At 35.5% G+C, this 22419-nt stretch overlaps 3 protein-coding genes across 3 annotated transcripts in view; all 3 read left to right on the forward strand.

Annotated features, from left to right (window-relative positions):
* LOC137408418 (uncharacterized) overlaps positions 1 to 22419 on the forward strand; it is a 309349-nt gene that overhangs the window by 111633 nt on the left and 175297 nt on the right. The window lies entirely within an intron of this gene.
* LOC137407912 (general transcription factor II-I repeat domain-containing protein 2B-like) lies at positions 4335 to 4703 on the forward strand. Its single transcript, XM_068094294.1, has one exon. The coding sequence runs from the start codon at positions 4335 to 4337 to the stop codon at positions 4701 to 4703; it is 369 nt and encodes a 122-aa protein (XP_067950395.1).
* LOC137407913 (uncharacterized) overlaps positions 4743 to 22419 on the forward strand; it is a 42009-nt gene continuing 24332 nt past the window's right edge. Inside the window, exons 1-13 of the mRNA XM_068094297.1 lie at positions 4743 to 5369; positions 6911 to 7042; positions 8858 to 8961; positions 9456 to 9625; positions 10205 to 10425; positions 10536 to 10692; positions 10946 to 11151; positions 13459 to 13588; positions 13902 to 14075; positions 15255 to 15434; positions 18569 to 18712; positions 19290 to 19467; positions 19943 to 20090. Of these exons, the coding sequence (XP_067950398.1) occupies positions 4743 to 5369; positions 6911 to 7042; positions 8858 to 8961; positions 9456 to 9625; positions 10205 to 10425; positions 10536 to 10692; positions 10946 to 11151; positions 13459 to 13588; positions 13902 to 14075; positions 15255 to 15434; positions 18569 to 18712; positions 19290 to 19467; positions 19943 to 20090 (2571 nt within the window). The remainder of the gene's footprint in view (positions 5370 to 6910; positions 7043 to 8857; positions 8962 to 9455; positions 9626 to 10204; positions 10426 to 10535; positions 10693 to 10945; positions 11152 to 13458; positions 13589 to 13901; positions 14076 to 15254; positions 15435 to 18568; positions 18713 to 19289; positions 19468 to 19942; positions 20091 to 22419) is intronic.

Consider the following 22419-nt stretch of genomic DNA (forward strand, 5'->3'; position numbering starts at 1 on the left):
AAAGCCATAAAAACTCATACTATTTTAACAAATTTTCAAAAATCACAGTATCATCATATCTCTTGTTTCATTGTTTTCTGACCCAAATTATCCGTATTACCTCAATTTATAGTTAGTATCATGTAATTCTTCACCTGCGTTATTATCATCTGTAACATACCAACAAATGAGTCGTATTAAATTTTTTAACAATATCATCCCACTACAATTGTTATAATAATAATAAAGAAAATTGGTAAAGATAATCGAAAACAATAAAATGGATGTAAAATTTTCAGTCTAATGCTATATGTAAAAATTGATTTGATTGGTCTGCGCTGTTACTTGGAAATAGCATTTGTAAACAAAACCATGTGAATTTTAGAATACCGGCAGTCAGGGTTCAAAGAGACCAGCAGGCGGATCTAGCCTCGATTTGAGAGTGAGCAAATTATCTGCTAGCTATCAAAAAGAATGAATTGCTACTTTGGAGCAGTAGGAATAGCCGCCAATGTTCGATGTAAAACTTGTTCAAAAAGTGTAGTGAGGGAGTTGTTCTCTCAGCTCAGTTTTCATTATAATGTGATGCAATGAGTTTGACATGTTGTGCTCATTCTATTTGAGAGGGTGCAAGCCTGAACAAACAGAAGATCTCATGCAAAAACTTGACATCATGCTCAACTCAATTCCCAAAGTGTACAGAGTAGTCATATTTCTTGACTCTCTCGATCAGCTCGCTGCTTATAACAAGGTACTTAAAAAGTTTGCAAAATAGATTGGAAAGCCAATTGACCTTGGCATTGCTATTGCGAGTAGTGGACCAGTTGAATGTCATATAGTCTTTGCATTCCTGTTTCTAGGGGAGAGGTGAAGGGAAAGGTGAGGGAGTAAGGGGGAAAGGTGAGAGGGAAAAAAGAGGGAAATGTTGTCTTAGCATCTTTGCTGGTGCTTGGTGAGGATGCTTGATTATAAAGAGGGTGAAGATGAGTTGTAGCATTTTCTGGAGTAGTAAAGGTCTGTTTAGTAGGAAACAGGAGATATTAGGTTTCCGATGGTTTGTCCCATATTGCTTGTTATAAGTTACACTTGATATGCTGTTAATAACAACATTACTATATACTATACTCTCTCTGTAACAGTGATGCATGCTGCAGTTTGTTGAACAACAAGTGTACACCTTTTATAGGATGGGGTATTTTAATTTGAAATAGCTTGCTTATTATTAATACTCTGGCAGTATCAGGTGCCCTAAGAGATTGTCAGGTGTGATTACTATATGTATGTGTACAATTATTCTAGCAATCCAGAAGGTAGTTGCTTGGTGCACCCTTTAGGCTGTTGGTTTAGTATGCTTGAAGGCGTGAGTTTGAATTTTGTTTAAGGCAATCTTTTTTCTCTGCTTCTTTTGTTCTCCTTTCTCTCTTGTTCTTCTCATTCATCAGTTTCTCAAAGTGCTCTTTCCTGGGTCACATTACTTTCTTTGCATCTGACTGGACATTTTCTTCTACATCGTTTTCCATCCTGACCTGCTCAATGTATCTTCCTGCTTTGTCTCTCCGCTTAGCCAGCCTGTAGAGGCCCTTCTCCAGTCTTTAATTTGCCATAAAGTCTTTCATGGACTTTCCCTTTTGCCTTTGCCACTGCTGTTTTTGCCTTCATTTCACTTTTCTAGTAACTTTCCCTGCTCACTTCATATTGCATTATAGCCCAGTTTTCTTGGCATCTCTCTTCTCCTTGATGCTTTCTTGCACTTCCAAATTCTACCTTGTCTCCTTTCCATCGTTTGCATCTTTCGCACTTTTGCTCCTGATTTCCTCAACATTTCTGCTGTAGTCACCCACACATCTAGTCACTTCTCTGTGTTGTGTAGTTCCCTTTCCACATCCTCTCTAAACTCTTCCTGTCATTTCACTTCCTTTAGCTTCATCAAGTTCCCTTTCGAATGCACCACCTCTCTTCTTTTCACTACCTGCAGTGCTAACCTACATACTACCATGCAATGCTGACAGGTCACTCTCTCTCTTTCTCTCTCTCTCTTTCTCTCTCTCTCCCCCATTTGACAACCAACTCTCTTTCAGATTGTACTACAAGTGTATTCGTAGATTGTTGGCTTTCTGCTGGCTCACTCATCATAAGGCTCACTCCAGTTGTGATCAAATTAAAATAAGCCTTATTAACACTTTACCTACACATTACTGAGGTGTTTTACTATATTACTATCTGATGTCTATCATTTATGTGGTTCTAGGTCTATTTTGAGACTAACACAGCTTGTTATTCATATGTAACTGTAGTAAGACATTTACTGTGCAACTTGAACATACGAAACTAATAAGTTTTGATGTATGCTTTGTATGTCAAGGCTTTGTATGTCAAGGCTTTGTATGTCAAGGCTTTGTATGTCAAGGCTTTGTATGTCAAGGCTTTGTATGTCAAGGCTTTGTATGTCAAGGCTTTGTATGTCAAGGCTTTGTATGTCAAGGCTTTGTATGTCAAGGCTTCGTATGTCAAGGATTTGTATGTCAAGGCTTTGTATGTCAAGGTTGTAGTATGTTGGAGCATTGTATTTCATTGAATTCATTTTACAGTTATAAAACTTAAAGACACATACTTTAGGCTATTGCACGTAATATTAAAGCAAACATATTATATAAACCTTGTACAAAGATTTACATGTGTATGTTATATAAAAATACAGAATGCAAAAGCCTAAATTTTATGTAGTATACTGAATAAAGTTATAATTAATAAAAATGTGTTTTTCTGTCAATAAAAATGTGTTTTTATTGTCACATCACATTTATGTTTAAGACAGATGAGTTGAGTTGTAGGCCTGACTGTGCCCAAGACGGATTAGTTTATATACCATATACATGTATATTTATGTTTTCATATTTGACGTTTTTTATATAATGCTGTCTTTAACTATCTTGACCAAATTTTTTTCTTCTGATCATTTTCAGTGTTTGCAAAACATAAACACTTTTAGAGACTTGAAATGGTTAATCTGAAAGTGTTTGCTCATGTTTTTCTATTATTTGGCATTTCAATTTTACAAAAGTAGCCTATTGTCTTTATCATTTTCTTACAACTAATCTCTCTAACTCAGGGGCGCTCAACAGGCGGCCCAGGGGCCGGATGCGGCCCTCAGTCTGATTTTATGCGGCCCCCCCAGAGACTTTACCAATTTAAAATTTTTATACTGAATTTTCTGCCCAAGTTCAGGCCCTAACTTAGCAGAAATGTAGGCCAATCGTAACCACACTTTCTGACCATGTTAACAGCTATGCTATGACTCTTGGATATCCCCTTCCCTTGCATCACTTTTTTCTTCCTGTGTGATATTACTGCACATGTGGGTAAAATCCCCAGTTTTTAGGGAATTTCCCTAACTGACCTGCTAACTGTTGGTTTATAAATCGGTTCATTCATTTAAACACAAGCATGGCAAGTAAAAGGAAGATAGACAAAGAGGGCAGAGAATTTAATAACGATTGGAAATTAAGCTATTTTGTGAAACACCACTCTGTAAATCAGGCTGTCTGCGTAATTTGCAACCAAATTATAGCAGTTCTCAAAGAATATAATATTCGATGGCATTATACTACTCGCCATGCACAACAGTATGACCAGCACAGTGGCCGAGAGAGAGCAGAGAAGTATGAAACACTGTCAAAAAATCTCGCATCACAGCAGCGCTTGTTCACCCGCTACACTGACATCAGTGAAAAGGCTACAAAGTGTAGTTTGGTGATAGCTAACAAAATTGGCCAGAGGCAGCTGCCATTTCAACATGGAGAGTTCGCAAAAGAGGTAAGTTTATCTCTATTTCATCAATATGCTGAATATTACCGGTTCTTGTTTGGGTACCATTTATATGTGTATTATATTTGCATGCATTTTATGTTTTATTTAAATTTATCAGCATATTCAACAGCACATGAAAGTATTGTTATTGACTATTGTATTGTAGGTACTGACAGCATTTGTGGAAGAGTTTTGCCCTGACAAGAAAGAAGCACTGGAGAGCATCTCTTTATCAAGACACACAGTAATTAGAAGGATTGAAACATTGAATAAGGACATTGAGCGCAAACTCAAAGAGGTTGCAAGCAATTTTATCTACTTTAGCATTGCGCTTGATGAGAGTACAGATAATTCAGACATAGCACAACTTGCCATCATGGTCAGAGGTATTGATGATCAGTTCAGCATCACAGAGGATTTTTACAATGAGCAACCTTCACGGCACCACAACTAGTCAAGACATATTTGACAACCTGCTCAAAGAACTTAAAGATTTCAATCTACCACTTGAGAAGTTATCAGGGATATGCACTGATGGTGCGCCGGCAATGACTGGAGAACACACAGGCTTAGTTGGCTTGCTGTTGAAGTCCAGAGTGTGGAATGTCCCTCCTATCGTGTACCACTGCATCTTTCACCAGGAAAATTTAGGAGCACAGCACCTTAAGATGGGACATGTCATGGAATTGGTTATATTCACAGTAAACTACATAGGGGCTCGAGCTTTGAGCCACCGCCAGTTCAAAGAGATGCTGAAGGAGATTGAAGCAGAATTTCAAGACGTGACATATTATTGTAAAGTGAGATGGCTCAGTAGTGCAAAAACACTTCGTCGGTTTCTCAGTCTTCTAGATCCCATCAATACTTTCATGAGAGGCAAAAGACGTAACCATGAAAAATTCAGAAATGTGGCATGAATAAATGATCTTGCTTTCCTGGCAGACATTACTGAGCATATGGCGGATCTCAACCGCAAACTACAAGGAAAGCAGCAGCATGTATCATCTCTGTGGAGCCATATAACAGCTTTCCGGTGTAAATTAAATCTGTGGGTCGGTCAACTTCAAAATGGAAACTGCACACATTTTAAGAGCCTGCTGGAGCGACAACAGAGTGTTGAAAATCATGTCAGTGCAGAGCCATATGCAAAGCTCCTGACTGGCCTTGCTGCTGAATTTGGCAGAAGGTTTGCTCAATTTGATGGCACTTGCATGCATATCAACATCTTTGAAGACCCATTCTCAGTCGACGCAAAAGAAGCACCTGCTCCTTTACAAATGGAACTGATTGATATTCAAGCTGATAAAAGGCTGAGCCAGCATCACAACAGCCATGAACTTGTAGAATTTTACCGTGATTTTCTTCCAAAACAAAGATTTCCAGGCCTATACAAACATGCTTTACTCATGGGCAGTTTGTTTGGCTCGACTTATCTATGCGAGCAGTTCTTCAGCCGTATGAAGCATACCAAAAATAAATACAGGACAACTATCACTGATGAACACTTGAACCGGCAATTAAGACTGGCTTCCTCAGCTACCCAGCCTGACATTGATAGAATAGTCAGAGAAAAGCAATACCAAGTATCACACTGAAATATCTAATTACATGTTTTAGTGTTTGTAACTGTCCATGAAATGTTCAATTTATGTACCTGTACATGTATATCTCATTTACTTTAGTTGTACAATTTATTTTACTAACCTAAATAAAGTTTACTGTAAATAGCAATGTAAATCTTAATTAATCAGTTCACGGAACTCTGTGTGCAAACAAGGAGTATAGCAACTTTGACCTAACTTATGTAGATGTAATCTCGGCCCCCTGCCTACAGATAATTTTTCATATTGGCTCTCACTATGAAAAGGTTGAGCACCCCTGCTCTAACTACTCTCTCTTTCTCTCTCTCTCTCTCTCTCCCTCTCTAACTACTCTCTCTCTCTAACTACTCTTTTTCTAACTACTCTCTCTAACTACTCTCTCTCTCTCTCTAACTACTCTCTCTCTCTAACTACTCTCTCTCTAACTACTCTCTCTCTCTAACTACTCTCTCTCTAACTACTCTCTCTCTCTAACTACTCTCTCTCTAACTACTCTCTCTCTAACTACTCTCTCTCTTTAACTACTCTCTTTCTAACTACTCTCTCTAACTACTCTCTCTCTTTCTTTCTAACTACTCTCTTTGTAACTACTCTCTCTCTCTCTCTCTCTAACTACTCTCTCTCTTTCTTTCTATTCTAACTACTCTCTCTCTCTAACTATTCTCTCTCTAACTACTCTCTCTCTTTCTTTCTAACTACTTTCTTTGTAACTACTCTCTAACTACTCTCTCTCTAACTACTCTCTCTCTTTCTTTCTAACTACTCTTTTTGTAACTACTCTCTCTCTCTCTCTCTCTTTCTAACTACTCTCTCTCTTTAACTACTCTCTTTCTAACTACTCTCTCTCTCTCTAACTACTCTTTCTCTGGCTACTCTTTCTAACCAGCTTGTGATTCATTGAATTTTCAAAGGAACAAAAGAAGATATGAAGGACTGTTTGTTATTAATTGAGCAATGCAGAACAACACTACTTAAAAAACTGCATGCGTATTACTGATTTACAAAACTACAATTTCTTTGTCTAACCAGTTTTTGTTTTACGAAGTTTAAAAAAGAGGTATCAAAGTCTGTTTCTTTTTATTCAAGCAAATTAAAATCAAACTATGTAGGAAAACTGCATGCGTAATACTGATTTAAAAACCACTAACTTTCAAGTATTTGTAAATGGCATATGTTGGAAATAACTTCATATGTCAAGACAAACATTGTCTTACAACTTACCTTATAATGTATATCAAAAAATTTTCATTTAAAAATGAACCAAAGTTTAGGTTTGACCATTTAAATTTAAATTTCTCTATCATGGGTAACTATAGCAGATCTGTTATTTGTATAAATTCTGTTGTTCTATGTGAGTATGGAAGGTCTGTTATTTGTATAAATTCTGTTGTTGTATGCACATATTGAAGGTCGATTCTTTGTATAAATTCTGTTGTTGTATGCGTGTATGGAAAGTATTTTATTTGTGTGAATTCTATCATTTTTATTCGTACTCACATATGTTTCTCAAAATTTTGCTTTAGGCACACACACTTGCATGGCTACCTAAAGACCTCCCTGACAATGTAAAAGTGATTGTTTCCACACTGCCTAAAGCCCACAACATCCTAGACATAATTAAAATGAGGCCTTACAGTGAGAAGCACTATCTGAAGGTGAGGGGTTTGGCTTTTAAGGAATGTAGATTCAATAAATTCCTTCACTATTGTTAATTGCGTGTCATTGAAAACTAATTGTAGGGGATAACTCCGAGTTGCTGAACCCATTATACTAACACAATTGTTTATCATGTACCCATTCAACGACAGTTATTCTAAGATACTTTTCCTGCACATATATTTCTAGAAATCAGAAAACATCTTGACACTAGTTACTTTAGCCAGCGTTTCAAGATTGAGGCACAAGGTGATCGCAATTATGGAACCACTTAAAATATACACATTATTTGTTATTGATTCATAGTTCTTAATTATTTATGAGATGAATTATGGCAATGTGCATATTGCAGAAAAGTTTAGATTGTTGTACACGTGCAACTGTTTAAATATTAAATGATAATTTGCCAATTTAGCCGGTTTTTGATGTAACTTAGCAGTATCTGCGTATTATGACAAAAAATCCAATACAAACTACCATATATCCCCGCTGATCAGCCGATTATAAAACAAACTCTGATCAAAAGTAAACAAAATAACATTATGCTAACTTAATTTTAGCAACCATAACTCGAACTTTTATTAATAAAAGTAAAACATGACAACAATGGTCATCACTACAATTAACTTTTTGCTGACAAATAAATTTTTTATGGAGACAATTAAATATCCAGCAAAACAAAAAATTCGACACCGGCACACATAATTTATCATTACATTTGACCACATTAATTAGCATAAAATTTGATGAGTATTTTCTGATGCCATAAAAAGGACACAAATGTGTTGCGGAATGAGTTTGGACACTTTTTTTCTCCCTGGTTGACAAGTTAGGCGTGTTCCGAGTCAGACGAGTTACCACTATTACTATAGTTTACTATTACTGTTAAAAAACTTACTGTTACTACTACTATTGCTCAATAGATAGTCATCATAAATCCATTGATCTACAATTTGTGAAACTTATGTAGCTGTAATGTCTCTAATCATTGTGAAGAAGAAATAGCTATAAAATTGTGTTTTTGCAAAGCGAAACCAAGGTCAACGTGAGATGCAAACAAGTTTTCCTTGGCTCTATGCAAACAGATGATTGTTTCCTTTTGATAAAGCAGAGACACGATAGGCTAATTATACAACTACTCACCAACCAGACACATTTGATAATAAGCTGGCAAAAGCCATTCGGTTTCTGCAATATTTTGCATTGATAGGTCTGTACGAGAAGGTACAATTTACAGAGTTGGCTATATGCAAATTTGTATAAATTCCCTATCATCGGGGCTGTTTGTATAGGGTCGGCTTATATGCGGGATGGGCTTATATTTAAGGACATACGGTAAGTTTATAGTTGTAAAAATGTTGGTCAAACTTAACATGGTTTTTCAACATGCAAGTTTCTCATAAGCATATAGCTATACAAAAGTAAATTAGTGGCCCTTGGAATATGAGTAGCATCTTAGTATTTAGCTGGCCAGCTGTTATTGTCAATCACAGGACAGGATAAAATGGGTACCCAGTAAATAGATTATATTTCTTGAGAAGACAGAGTTTACAAAACTTTCTTCTGCTGTATGATGTATATATTTTGTACGATCTTGAAATAAAAAAATTAGTTCACGCCATCAATGACAAAAAGCTTGATAAAGGTTGTTAGGTGGTCCCATGATTACATACTCCTCTGTATATGTAGTACCGCGTCTGACTGTGTTATATGTGAACATTTAGTACACTCGCAGTGAAAGTTCAGGTATATGTATTCAAGTGTAGCTGTGAAACATAAACAGGAGCATATGTTTTACTTTGTACGATGCACAGGTTGAGTGTTTGAGCCATGACTCTGCCATGAATCTGATAAAAAGCTGGTTGAGTGATAGTCAAAGGAGATTGACAGGGAACCAGTTGGAAATAGTTTCTCAAAGGTGATTGTGGCTTTAATTTTTTCTTATTAAATTTATCACTGTTCTGTATACATGTAAACATATCACAAGCCCTTGTATTATGAGCTACAAAACTATCACAGACTAATCTGTCATGTTACAGGTTAAACTGTTGCCTGCGTTACCATGTCAAAGGCTATGTTAATTTATTAGACTCTAAACTATTATAACACAGGCTATGCTACCGTATTGTATTTCAGTATCACAGTATGACAGGCTATTTTACTATAATTTATGTTTTATTACCTTACAACGGGATATCTCACCATATTACTACAATGTGCTTTTGCTTATGTTATCATTGTGCTAATTTTCTTTCAAATTAAGTGTAGTGTTTATATAAAAGTCAGTTTAGTGAAATAGTTTAGTAATGCAGTCTAGAATAATGCATATGTGAAGCTGTAACTGCTAGTAATTTTAAACTAGTACAAAACTTCACATTTAATGCCTTTATTAATTAATGGTATTGTGGGTAGGCTCCAAAAGGACAAGAACACAAACCCACTTTACATCAAGTTGATCTTTGATGTCCTGGTGAAGGTACGGTCATATATGGATGATTCTGAGCTAGAAAAGCTTCTTCAAGAGATCAACTCTCCTGAGAAATGTATCTACTATATCTTCAAAGAGCTGCAAAAGACAAATGGTATCAACTTTTCATTATCATTTGTAGTTGCATTTTTCAATCAGGATTGTGATTGAATATTGCATTCTAATTTGAGTATAACTTCAGGCTGGATTTTGGGTGTAACTATGGACTTTGCAGGAATCTTGTTATACCTACCTGTAACATGATATCTAACTTATGTTTATATCTTCTACGTGTTTATTACATATTACTAGTAGCATGATATGAACTCTATGTTTATATCTCCTAATAACATGATGTTAACTCTATATGTTTATATCTACGAGTAACATGATATCAGCTCTATGTTTATATCTACTAGTAACATAATATCAACTCTATGTTTATATCTACTAGTAACATGATATCAACTCTATGTTTATATCTACTACTAACATGCTATCCACTCTATGTTTATATCTACTAGTAACATGATATCAACTCTATATTTATATCTACTAGTAACATGATATCAACTCTATGTTTATATCTACTAGTAACATGCTATCAACTCTATGTTTATATCTACTAGTAACATGATATCAACTCTATGTTTATATCTACTAGTAACATGATATCAACTTTATGTTTATATAGGAAACCTGCTCGTACACAGGCTGTTTGCCTATCTGCATCTCTCCAACCTCGGCCTTACTGAGAATGAGTTGGTAGATCTCATCTCTCTGGATGACGAAGTACTCAACGATGTTTATCAGTTTCATGTGCCTCCATTGCGGCGTCTTCCTACAGTTCTTTGGGCCCGCATCAGGAACTTAGTTCAAAATTATTTGGTCACCCGTGAAGCTACTGGAGGAAGTGTAAGGAGCTGTGTTATAAGTGCAATGAATTCCTTTTCTGTCCGTATGGCTAAAGAATTAAAAATTCGCAACCGACAATCGATTCCATAAATGGTCACACTTTTTTGCAGGTGATTGCATGGTACCACAGGCAGTTTGTTGAGGTTGGTGACGCAATGTTCAAAGAAGAACTTCCATTTCAAGAATACAAGAGGGAAGATGGAAGCACTCCAAGTGCTGCTGAACTTTGTGATTCATTGAGGGCTTCAATGGTTGACTACTTTATAGGTGTATATTGTTGCAGCTGCATTTGATATATTTCGTTAGTATATTCTTGGCATGTAATTGAAGAAGGAGAGTAAATGTGAGTTTGGTGTTAAAAGAGGGCAAGGTTCTGTTGATTTTAAGAATACTATATATTCTATATATGTAAATTATATATGAGAATGGAGCTGATTTATCAGTGCTGCTTTTGTTAGAGCTTAATCAGTTGTATCTAGCGCAAGTCATGATATGTTAGTCTAGTAGTTAATGCTTGCAGGTAAATGGGCTGGAAAGAAAAAACCCTTTACTTACACTGATAAACTGATGAAGAAACTAAAGCTAGAGTCACCCGAGTCAGAGGAGGATAGATACGTGCCCGCAATGCCCAATATCATGGAGAATAAGCGACCTAATCTAAGGAAGCTGGGACAGCTGCCATTTCTGCTCCTCAAATTGAACAGGCTCAAAGATTTCTTCAAAGAGGTGGTTATAACATGTTTACAAAAATTTGGTTAGCCGAGTTTTTTGACACTTCTCTCTTGTTCTAATAGTTGATTGTTCACTTCAGGCTTTGCTGCATTACAGCGCTTTCAGATTTTTTACTTCTGCGCCTAAGAGATACTTATCAAAATTTTCATCATTGAACAGAAGTATTACTACACACAATATTTTACGCCTATGCACTTCTATAAACTTTGCGGAGTCATCCTCAGCATTTCATTTTCGCAATACACAACTAACACAAAAGTTAGTTTATTGACTAAATGATGATCCATGAATGAATCCAAGGCAACATTTTTAGTTATACAGCACGATGTTGTTATAGTCAAGAAATAGTAATTATTTATAAAGGCCTTGAGCTACAACTTGTGCTGATAGGCCTACACACAAAGAAACCAACAAATATTTTGGGCACCTTCGTGTAGTCCAAACAAGTCAGAAACCGCCATAGTTATTTTAAAATTGTGATTGGTACATAAGCTACACATTAACCCCTCACTCATTCCCTATATTTATGTTATCAGAAAACACTTAGGTACTGAACATGTCCTTTTTAGTATGTAAATAGTTATACTTGTAATATAATAACCATAGCGATAGATAATAGTAGTTATACTTGTAATATGATAACTATAACAATAGATAATAGTAGTTATACTTGTAATATAATAACAATAGCAATATATAATAGTAGTTATACTGGTAATATAATAACTATAGCATTAGATAATAATAGTTATACTTGTAATATAATAACTATAGCAATAGATAATATTAGTTATACTTGTAATATAATAACTGCAGCAATAAATGATAGTATATATAGTGTAATATAATGACTATAGCAATAGATAATAGTAGTTATACTTGCAATACAATAGCTATAGCAATAGATAATAGTAGTTATACTTGTAATATAATAACAATAGCAATAGATAATATTAGTTATACCTGTAATATAATAACTGCAGCAATAAATAATAGTATATATAGTGTAATATAATGACTATAGCAATAGATAATAGTAGTTATACTTGCAATACAATAGCTATAGCAATAGATAATAGTAGTTATACTTGTAATATAATAACAATAGCAATAGATAATATTAGTTATACCTGTAATATAATAACTGCAGCAATAAATAATAGTATATATAGTGTAATATAATGACTATAGCAATAGATAATAGTAGTTATACTTGCAATACAATAGCTATAGCAATAGATAATAGTAGTTATACTTGTAATATAATAACTATAGTAATAGATAACAATAGTTATACTTGTAATATAATAGCTACACTCGTTCACAATATTAGTAAAGAGGGTCGACTGTACTGGTTAATTGGTGAGTTAGCCAGTGCGACATTCGTCATTATGTTAATCGACTAGTTAAATCTTGGTTGAAACAATCTGTCTTTTTGCTGATCTTCTATAGGCTGCATTATTGAGTCTCCTACTTAATTTAATATTTCACTCGATACTTTCAAACAGAAGAGAGGCCTTCTGAGCTCATTGAGCTCTACAATCTAAGAAGCTGTTTTCATTTAATAAAACAACATTAGACTTTGAACAGAGTTGGCCTGAGCTGAATACCATTGATAGTGTTTTTAATTATAGTTACATAAGATGATCACATAGCTACAAAGGATGATCACATAGCTACAAAAGATGATCACATAGTCACAGAGGATGATCATAGAGTTACAAAGGATGATCACATGGTTACATAAGATGATCACATAGTTACATAAGATGATCACATAGTTACATAAGATGATCACATAGTTACATAAGATGATCACATAGTTACATAAGATGATCACATAGTTACAAAGGATGATCACATAGTTACATAAGATGATCACATAGTTACATAAGATGATCACATAGTTACATAAGATGATCACATAGTTACAGAGGATGATCACATAGTTACATAAGATGATCACATAGTTACATAAGATGATTACATAGTTACATAAGATGATCACATAGTTACATAAGATGATCACATAGTTACATAAGATGATCACATAGTTACAGAGGATGATCACATAGTTACAGAGGATGATCACACAGTTACAAAGGATGATCATATAGTTTTATAAAATGATCGCATCCTTCATGTTCATCATTATGAATTTACGTGTAAATAAAGGCGAGAGATTTCCAGTTTTAGCATATGCTAGAAAAGAGAGAGAGAGAGAGAAGCAAGATGCAATAATTTATGATGAACAGGACTTCTAGACATTTTGTTGAGAAATTCTCCTGTTTGTTTGCATAGGTGTTTGGCAACATTGAGGGACTGACAGGGCTCTTCAGCATGTACTCCTGGTCAGAAATATATGAGATTGCTGATGGGATAAACTTCCAGGATCAACTAGTTGTTAGAGAGGACAAGGATGAAGGTCAGAGTTCATGTGTTTGTTTACATTCATGTGAGATTAACCATCTAGGTCAGCTCTAGCATTAAATGCTTTTAATATCTATATGGCAGAGGTAGAGATGCTAGCTATAGTATGCTTATAATGAAGTCTTGTCTACATGTATATGGTCGGTTAGATGGTCAGAATTCATAAATACAATTGTGGCACTATCTGATAATCAATTAGACTCTAGGGCTTTCTTATATGTGCACTCGTCTATTACTACCGAGTCTATATTTGCTACTCAGTTATAAGGCAACTTATTGGCTAATAAATGTAACATTCTAACCTGTTTGTTTAGATTTAAAAGACTTGAAAAATACGCTACAGATTCTCACTCGATCTCTTTTACTCACATCTTCTCTCGCCTGCACCTATCCCAGAATGCTCGGGCCTCTTTTGCTCGGCAGGATTCTAGCGTTTGCTCCTGGATCTGAATATCTCAGCAAGTTTGTAGTTGACATCTACGACAAAGGTCTGTCAAATTCTTACTGGATTAATCTTTAGTATGTTAGTCTCTTCTTTATGAAGAGGAGGTACATTCAGTTGTGCCTTCAGTTTAACTCTCGTATTCTATTACATAAGACTGTCTATAATTGACAGCAATATTATTGTCATAGTTTGACATATGAGCTTAGTGGTTTCTGGGACTGACTTTGTATGTAAATTCTCTCATATCTTCAGTTCAATTTTCTTATACAAAATAATTAAATACAAATTAATCTGTTTCCATCTTCTGAAAAACCCCTTAAAACGGGATATTACAATGGAAAAGCATGTTTTTAATTGTTGTAATTCACCACCTACACTCACAACACAATATATACATATATAATGTTTATGATCTGTTATAAACTGTAATATTATGCTGTACAGTGCAGTATGTAGTTCTTACCTTTAAGACAGACGATGGTGGCTAATGGTGTTGTAAAAAATACCTGACTGTAACACAATCGGTACGCTACACTTTTGTGGCATTACATAACATAAACTTTAATGACTGTAACACATTCGGTACGCTACACTTTTGTGGCATTACATAACATAAACTTTAATGACTGTAACACATTCGGTACGCTACACTTTTGTGGCATTACATAACATAAACTTTAATGACTGTAACACATTCGGTACGCTACACTTTTGTGGCATTACATAACATAAACTTTAATGACTGTAACACATTCGGTACGCTACTCTTTTGTGGCATTACATAACATAAACTTCAAGTTTAACTTACATGATCTTAGCTTATTACTATATACACATTTGAAAATAAGTTTAAATCCTACATTACACTAAACTTAATTTTTTCTTACATTTTTTTCCCTGCTTGACTCTTTTTTCTCACTCTTTTTTCCTCAAGTTTTTCTAAATAATCAGATGATAAAGAGCGTGTGAGGCAGTTTTTGGAAGCAGCCTGTCGCCTACTCGGCTACCTAGCAGTTGCATCGATAGCCATTTTGTATCTCAAATTTCTCTCGTATGTCAAAACAAAAACTTGTTTGGAATTTTCCTCAGGTCTCAAATTTCTTGTATGCTGAGAGGCGCGAATGTCGAGATATGTCTGTATTAGTTTTTTAGTATTATAGTTTTTTTATGGAGTGGAAATACGCCCAGTCGTGTCTTCAATTTAACTCTCCTATTTCGTTAGGGCCAAGTTTGAACTCTTTTGTTTGCCCTCACCCTCAACTCGAAGGAGTGGGCACCCACCTCATATTTGAGATGCCTAATGACCATGTCGGATCTTGTGTGGCCATGATTGAGGTGGTTTTGAAAGGTGTCCACTATATCTTGACTTTATCAAAGCAGGCGGTTCTTATCAAGATGGAAGGTGAGGAGATCTTGTATTTACTTGAAGCCTATCGGTTCATGACGGCGTGATTGACCTATGATGAAAAGCATTCACATGAGAATTAAGCACTGTCACTTAAAAGGATAACTCCACAAATTGCTAAAAATATTCCAATTTTTTAAACAACATTCTTTGGCAGAATTATTTGTACAATCTAGAATGTTTACGTTTTGCATATGGATGTCAAAAGATTTGTAGATGTCCCATTTTTGTGAGTTTTTAGTTAAGTCAAACATTGGCTATTTTTTTACTATTGCAGATAATTTTTGCTGTAGATTTACCATCACCAGTGCTCTCTTAATCAACTATCCCTAACCTACTTTTTCTGTACATTCAAACTGCCAAATAGACATGCAAAGTATAATTATTCCAAATGTCAATTCTAAATATCAAGTATGTCAATTACTACAGGATATGTAGTAATTGACATACTTGTAGTACTAGTACTCTGGTAGCCCGGTGTGCTGTGAGAGATCGTCATGTCTAATCAGCATGCAAGGAATGTCGAGTCGCCATGATGGTAGTGTGGCTGGCTGCTAAGCCAAATGCCTGAGTTTAAAATACTTGTATGTGTGATGCAATCTCTTTTCCAACATCTACTTGTGGCTTTGAGTGAGTGGATAGATACGGCTCTCACTATAGTAAAGACTAGGTGAATGCCCGACATTGCTTGTGCAGTAAAAAGGTTTTTGCACAGAAAATTTATTTTTAATCAAGATATACAACATTTACCATTTTAATTTTCAATTGAAGGCATTTGCGTGTGCACACACACACACACACTCAGGTGCCCGTGTGTTTGGCCAGTGCATACTTCAAATGTTCGTAAGGTCAAGGCATAGCTAAAACAGATTGTTAAAAAACAATTCTTACTTCTTATGCTACAGGTTTGTTCAAGATTTATCTTCTATATATACATATAAATCTCAAAGTTTGTGTGCCTGTGTGTGTTTTTTTTCTAGTTATAGCTATTAAAATCTTGGAATTAAAAGCTCGCTGCTGAATTTGACCTTACGGAGATTGCAACCGCAAGTTTCAAACTGCGCATTTAACCGCTGAGATATACAATCCTTAGCATTCTATCGCTCTTATCATATACCGTGTACTATATGCACACAGTAAATGTGCACTTTTGATTATTAACTAATGTTATCTTTTGTATTTGTTATTTTTTGAAATCTTTTAAAAATGAATATTTTGCTACCATTACCTATTATTCTAATTTGTAATTTTTAAATGTGCTGTTTCATTTTCAAATGTGTCGTTACGCTTCTATTTCTGCTTTTTCGTAAGATTTGTTTGCTAAATTGGTAAAGGCTAATACCTTTCACGCGGACAATTGTATTATCTCGAGTAGGTATAGCCTCTACATTTTTCTCCATTCTGTTAGACAAAGACAGTACGATACCTCGTTTTTGCATTTGTACCAGTATCGAAAGGTACCAGTACGTCGTATTCAAAGCTTTGATGGAGAGTTTCTGCTAGAACAGTAGCATTTTTTATACACTTATATACTTCTATGCACGAATAGTTATTATTATTTCAACATATTCAGGATTTTTATTTATTTTTCCAGTTCATATTCATTGTATCATTACCAAATCATCTTTTATTGTAATCGTAGTAAAACAGACTTAATTTAGCTATTACTTGCTTATTATTTCACATTTACATTTAAACACTTTTATAGTTGTTTTATTTTGTTTCTGATTTCTTGACCTGCACAAAGCATTTTTCTCGTGTTATGAAGTTTGAAAGGTACAGTTGTTTGATAAAGTTTTAAAACTTTTACAGTTGTTTTATTTTCTCTTCTAATTTATTTCAAATACACAAAACATTTCTCATGATATGAAATTTGAAAGTTAGAATGATAATTGTTGTCATAAGTTAAATAAAATAAATTTTTTGTAGAAAAACTTTTATTACTTGGGTAATGCCTGGGATTCAGAAGTAGCTTATAAACAGTAGCAGATAATGTAGTTCCCATTGGCTAAGTTTCTTTATCCAATAACTTTGAGTAACTTAAGCTAGAACTTAAGCTAATATTTTAATCTATTAGAATATGAGCCGTGTCTGTCCGAAATTAGTTAAAAGCATTGGGAAAAAGGATTGCGCCTTACAGAAATCGAGCCAGTATAATTGTATATACGGATGTGAAGTCAAGAGCACTAGCACTAAACCATCCAGCCACCTTGCCATGTAGGGAATTATTGTGCATATATTCATTACACATCATAATCACATATGGCACGCTGGACTGCAAACGTGCAATCGTTCATATTTTAACCAATTGCTATTAACAGGACATGAATGACAACAGACTATATATATATATAACCCAATAAATTAAATAACTTTATTGGATTTATAGATTAAATGCAATAAGTCATTCAAAATTTTTTTTCTCATTTCCCTTTAGTTAACATATGACTCATATAAACTACAGGATTATGCAGTCAAACCACAACATAGGAGGTTCTGTGTCGACTTCATATGAACTATGGCATCATTCAGTCAGTCAACCTTCAGCATATCTCGTCGATTCCATGATCCATGGAATTATTTACCGGTCTATTAAACAGCATTTATTGACTGGTCTGTTAAACAGGAATTATTGACTGGTCTGTTAAACAGGAATTATTGACTGGTCTGTTAAACAAGAACTATTGACCGATCTGTTAAACAGGAATTATTGACTGGTCTGTTAAACAGGAATTATTGATGGGTCTGTTAAACAGGAGTTATTGACTGGTCTGTTAAACAGAAATCTTTGACTGATCTGTTAAACAGGAATTATTGACTGGTCTGTTAAACTGGAATTATTGACTGGTTTGTTAAACAGGAATTATTGACGGGTCTGTTGAACAAGAATTATTGACTGGTCTTTTAAACAGGAATTATTGACTGGTCTGTTAAACAAAAATGACGATTCCTACTTTAGTGGCGCTTGTTCGTGAATACAGAGCCTGATATTGCATAATGCTCAAGTGTGCTTATCACAAAATATGGCCAATTATATATACAGTTAATATTATAGTAACATTATAATATTATAATAATTATATTATACTATACATAAATAGTGTTATAATAACAGCTCAATACATTGACAGATGGCAACATACAGATGAGATACACGCCACCAGACCTCCGCAAGGACGACTCCTTCTATCTTCTGGCTGCTAAAAATCCAATGAATGACCCAAAGAAAATTGTAGCAACCACCAGGATTGTTCCCAAGATCTACATTTTTTCTTGTAAGTCACATGAGTGTTTATCTATTAATAGTTAAGAGATATTAATGGCTGTAATTCTGCGTTTAAATGTTCATGTAACGCTTCAATTGGATCTACTTTTTATTTCTACTTTAATTAATTTGTAATCAGATTAGTTAGTTAATTTTCAATTTTTGAAAATTTTAAAATAGATTTTTAATCAGATTATTAGGCGTGGCAAGAATCTTCCCATTTTAATCTATTTTCAAAACAATAGCTAATTTAAGAACTTATTTAACTCTCCTTTTTCTATACTGGTTATAATTGAAAGTTACAAAGTCACACCTTGACTGACTATGTGACATTTTAGCTGACTGTGCGACACTTTAGTTAACAGTGTCACACTTTGGCTAACAGAAGCACACTTTGCCTGTCAACGAGTGTTACATTTTCTCTGACAATGTAACACTTGCTAACAGTGTCACACTTTTGCTGACAGTTATCAATGGTGGTATGACACTGGTAGTGTACTATCTGTGTGACACTTTAGCTCGAAGTATCAATTCTAGCGTCAATGTAACACTTTATCACAGTTTCATTCTCTCGTCTTTATTGATAGTGTCACAGTTTGACGCTGGTGAGATAATCGACTGTCGTCAGATTGCCGGTTACGAGGAGATGGTGATACAGGCTTTGCAAGTTGATGATGTTTATGACGTGACAGCCATATTTGTGCATGGTAATGCTCATGATGGGCTACTCATGTTTGATATCACAAGTCAGACGCTGCTATACAAGTGAGTTGAGAAATCTGATTTTTTACTCCTTTGTCTTTTGCTTTGCATAAGATATATGTGCTGCCGAAAATATGTGTACTGCAAAGGATAAGTGCGCCGCAGAAGATATGTGCACTGGGGAAGACATATGCTTTGCAAAAGACCTGTATGATGCAGAAGACATGTTTGCTGCAAAAGATACGTGCGGTGCAGAAGAAATTTGTAAAGCTCCTTTTGAGAGTTACTTGTATGCCATTAGCATGCATTGCCACCTCCCGGCCCTAAACAAATATTCATTGTCTAAATGACATCTCTAATTTACATGTTGACATCTTACTTAAGCTGTGTTGGTAATTGTGCTCACCATGGGCAAATTATTTTGCGTTTATGTTTCTACTGATTCTGGCTGTCTTAAACCAGAGGTTCTGAAACGTCTCTCAATTTAGCAACCATTTAGAGCAGTTGACTAGGTGCTATGTCATGCCATTTGCTTCAGATTTCGGAATGAAAAAGCAATTCTGTTCATGGCTTGGTTTAATGGGTCTTTGCACATCGTACAGCCAAAGAAACACACGATTGTGAAAGTGACTCAGAAGGAGGATTCCGGAAAGGTCAGGCAGAAATGCCCTGTAGAGGAGTTCACGGTAATTGTCATTATTAGACAGCCTGTAAAACAATCATAGTTTCTTATCTATGGGACATTTAATATAAAAAGGCTTTTGTGAAATATGGTGAACATTTAAAACATTAGCTTTTCCAGCAGAAGTTAACAAGTTTTCCATTACGAGACACATACAACATACATCTCTAGAAAAAATACATGTACATAGTTTTCAACTGTTTGCTTACTGCTGGGCTAGCCAACAGGAGTGCGCCAAAGAGTTGGGACTGTTTCAACTGACTTTGATGATGATATCTATTCATCAACTTAGACTCAATAAGATCGGCATGTCAGCAAAGCGACAAAGATGTTGTTATGCAGCACCAAGCTGCAGGGATGGCACACCAATCTCTCCTTTACCACCTGATTTTACCACCACAGCGATTACACACCCACAACGCAATAATGCCATCCATCACATGGCATTCAGTGCTGCCAACCTCTGCGCAAGCCAATCATCCCCCTGGCTGCAATGCGATGGTCTCATATGCCCCAACCACAACACGCTGAAGCTTTCTTGTCAGCAAAGGCACCGCAACTCAATAGCTAAGCGCACTTGCTCTGCTCTCCTCACTGAAATTTCTAAACATAACCAATGAATCACGCCTGTTCATATAGGGAGATCTGTGAAGGGGTGGTCACACGAGAGCCGAAATGAACTAAACGACACAAAACGATGTCATGAGTTATCAACTGCTAGTTGTAAACTGTTCGCCCGAAGACATTTTTTGTCAAAGCGAACCATTTCAGTTCTGCTCGTAATTTCGAGGTCGAATCCCTGTTCTTATTGGTTGGTTAAAAGTTTAGCGAGCACACTTCACATTTTTCCTTACATGTGTGAGCAAAGTTAAGTGGGACAATTCGTTTATGTCGTTAAAGCAAGAACGAAGCAACAACATGAAGCAATTTACAACAAGGCTCACCCGAACTGCATTTAAAAATATGGCGACATTTACAATATTTGGTCCTTCATTTCGAATGAAATGAGAGCACAAAACTATATGGAATTCGTTGGTAAATAAGTAAAATAATTAAAAGACGTCATTCATTGCCGTATGATGATATTTTGTAAAAGGATTTTGCCGGGCTTTACTTAGGCACAATGTAGCTTGTGATTGTGTTGCATAAATTTAAAAGAATGAGTGTAGTTTTCTTTTGTGTAGAATAGAAGTAGATATGTAGAAGTAATATGTCATACTCATCCTGATGAAGAATCATTGACTGATTTATTTCTGTAAAACCACAGTACTATGATAGAGACTGTTTTTGTTTGTTATGTACTCAGCATAGAAAAACATTCATATGTTCAAAAAAATATAGTTTTGTTGATGGGAAGAGTTGGCAAAATCTTTGTATCGAGTGATCTGTTTTGAACAGCTGAACGATCTTCTGATAAAACGGCTGCGTAATTATAATTAATAATTGTTCCTCCAAGTTTTTTGTTTACATTAGAAATATTTAGCTCAAATACATAAAAACTACCAATAAAACAGTGTCCTGTCTCCATGCATATGGTATCTAGGAGGTGAAGTGACTTTGGATGCTGTGTGACATGTGGCTTAGCTGAACCGAACCGAAACAACCTCTGAACCGAGCCAAACCTAAGTCAATTTGGCCATCGGGTGACCACGGCTTTAGCTAGACCCCTGGGTTTCAATGAAAGCCAGCTTTTGCAGTACTGGCTAATCAGGGGAAGACAGAGACAAACAATACTTACTAATAAGGAGAATTCGTTGTGCGTTGATGTTGCTCTATCAGAACAGATTATTATATTGTGAGCTGTTTGTTGCCTTCTGTTTTGTATAGCAAAAGTTATCTTGACAAGGTTAGTTTTGATGCCTGATGAGTTGCCTGACACGAGTTGCCTGACATGAGTTGAACTGAAACCTACGATTGTGTGAACTTCATTTCGCAAAAGCAGCTGAAGCAGCCAAATTCTAACAGTCTGTTCTCCGACAGCTTCAAAGCTGTCAAACCTTCAGCTCGTAGGTTGACCTCGGAACGGTCGACAAGCGAGGTCGACCATTTGGAGGTCAACATACGAGGTCAACCACATATGTTGACTTTGTGTGTCTACCTCATATGTTTACCTTGTATGTCAACTTCGTATGCTGACCTCGTATGTGTACCTTGCATGTCGACCTCGTGTGCCGACCTTGTATGTCAAAATTGCGTGTTCACCGAAGAAACTAAGGAAAGATTTGGCCTCAGTAGCTCAGAACCTAAACCAAAGTTATCATACTTGTTTTACCTATCAAATAGCATTCATAATTTGCCATCACATCTGCACAAAGGCACTACTATTAATATAC

This window comes from Watersipora subatra, chromosome 11 (assembly GCF_963576615.1).
Source record: "Watersipora subatra chromosome 11, tzWatSuba1.1, whole genome shotgun sequence".
Taxonomy (NCBI): Eukaryota; Metazoa; Bryozoa; class Gymnolaemata; order Cheilostomatida; family Watersiporidae; genus Watersipora; species Watersipora subatra.

Excerpts from the sequence above, each read along its gene's own strand:
- LOC137407912 (XM_068094294.1), top strand. The coding sequence starts at position 4,335 with ATGACTGGAGAACACACAGGCTTAGTTGGCTTGCTGTTGAAGTCCAGA.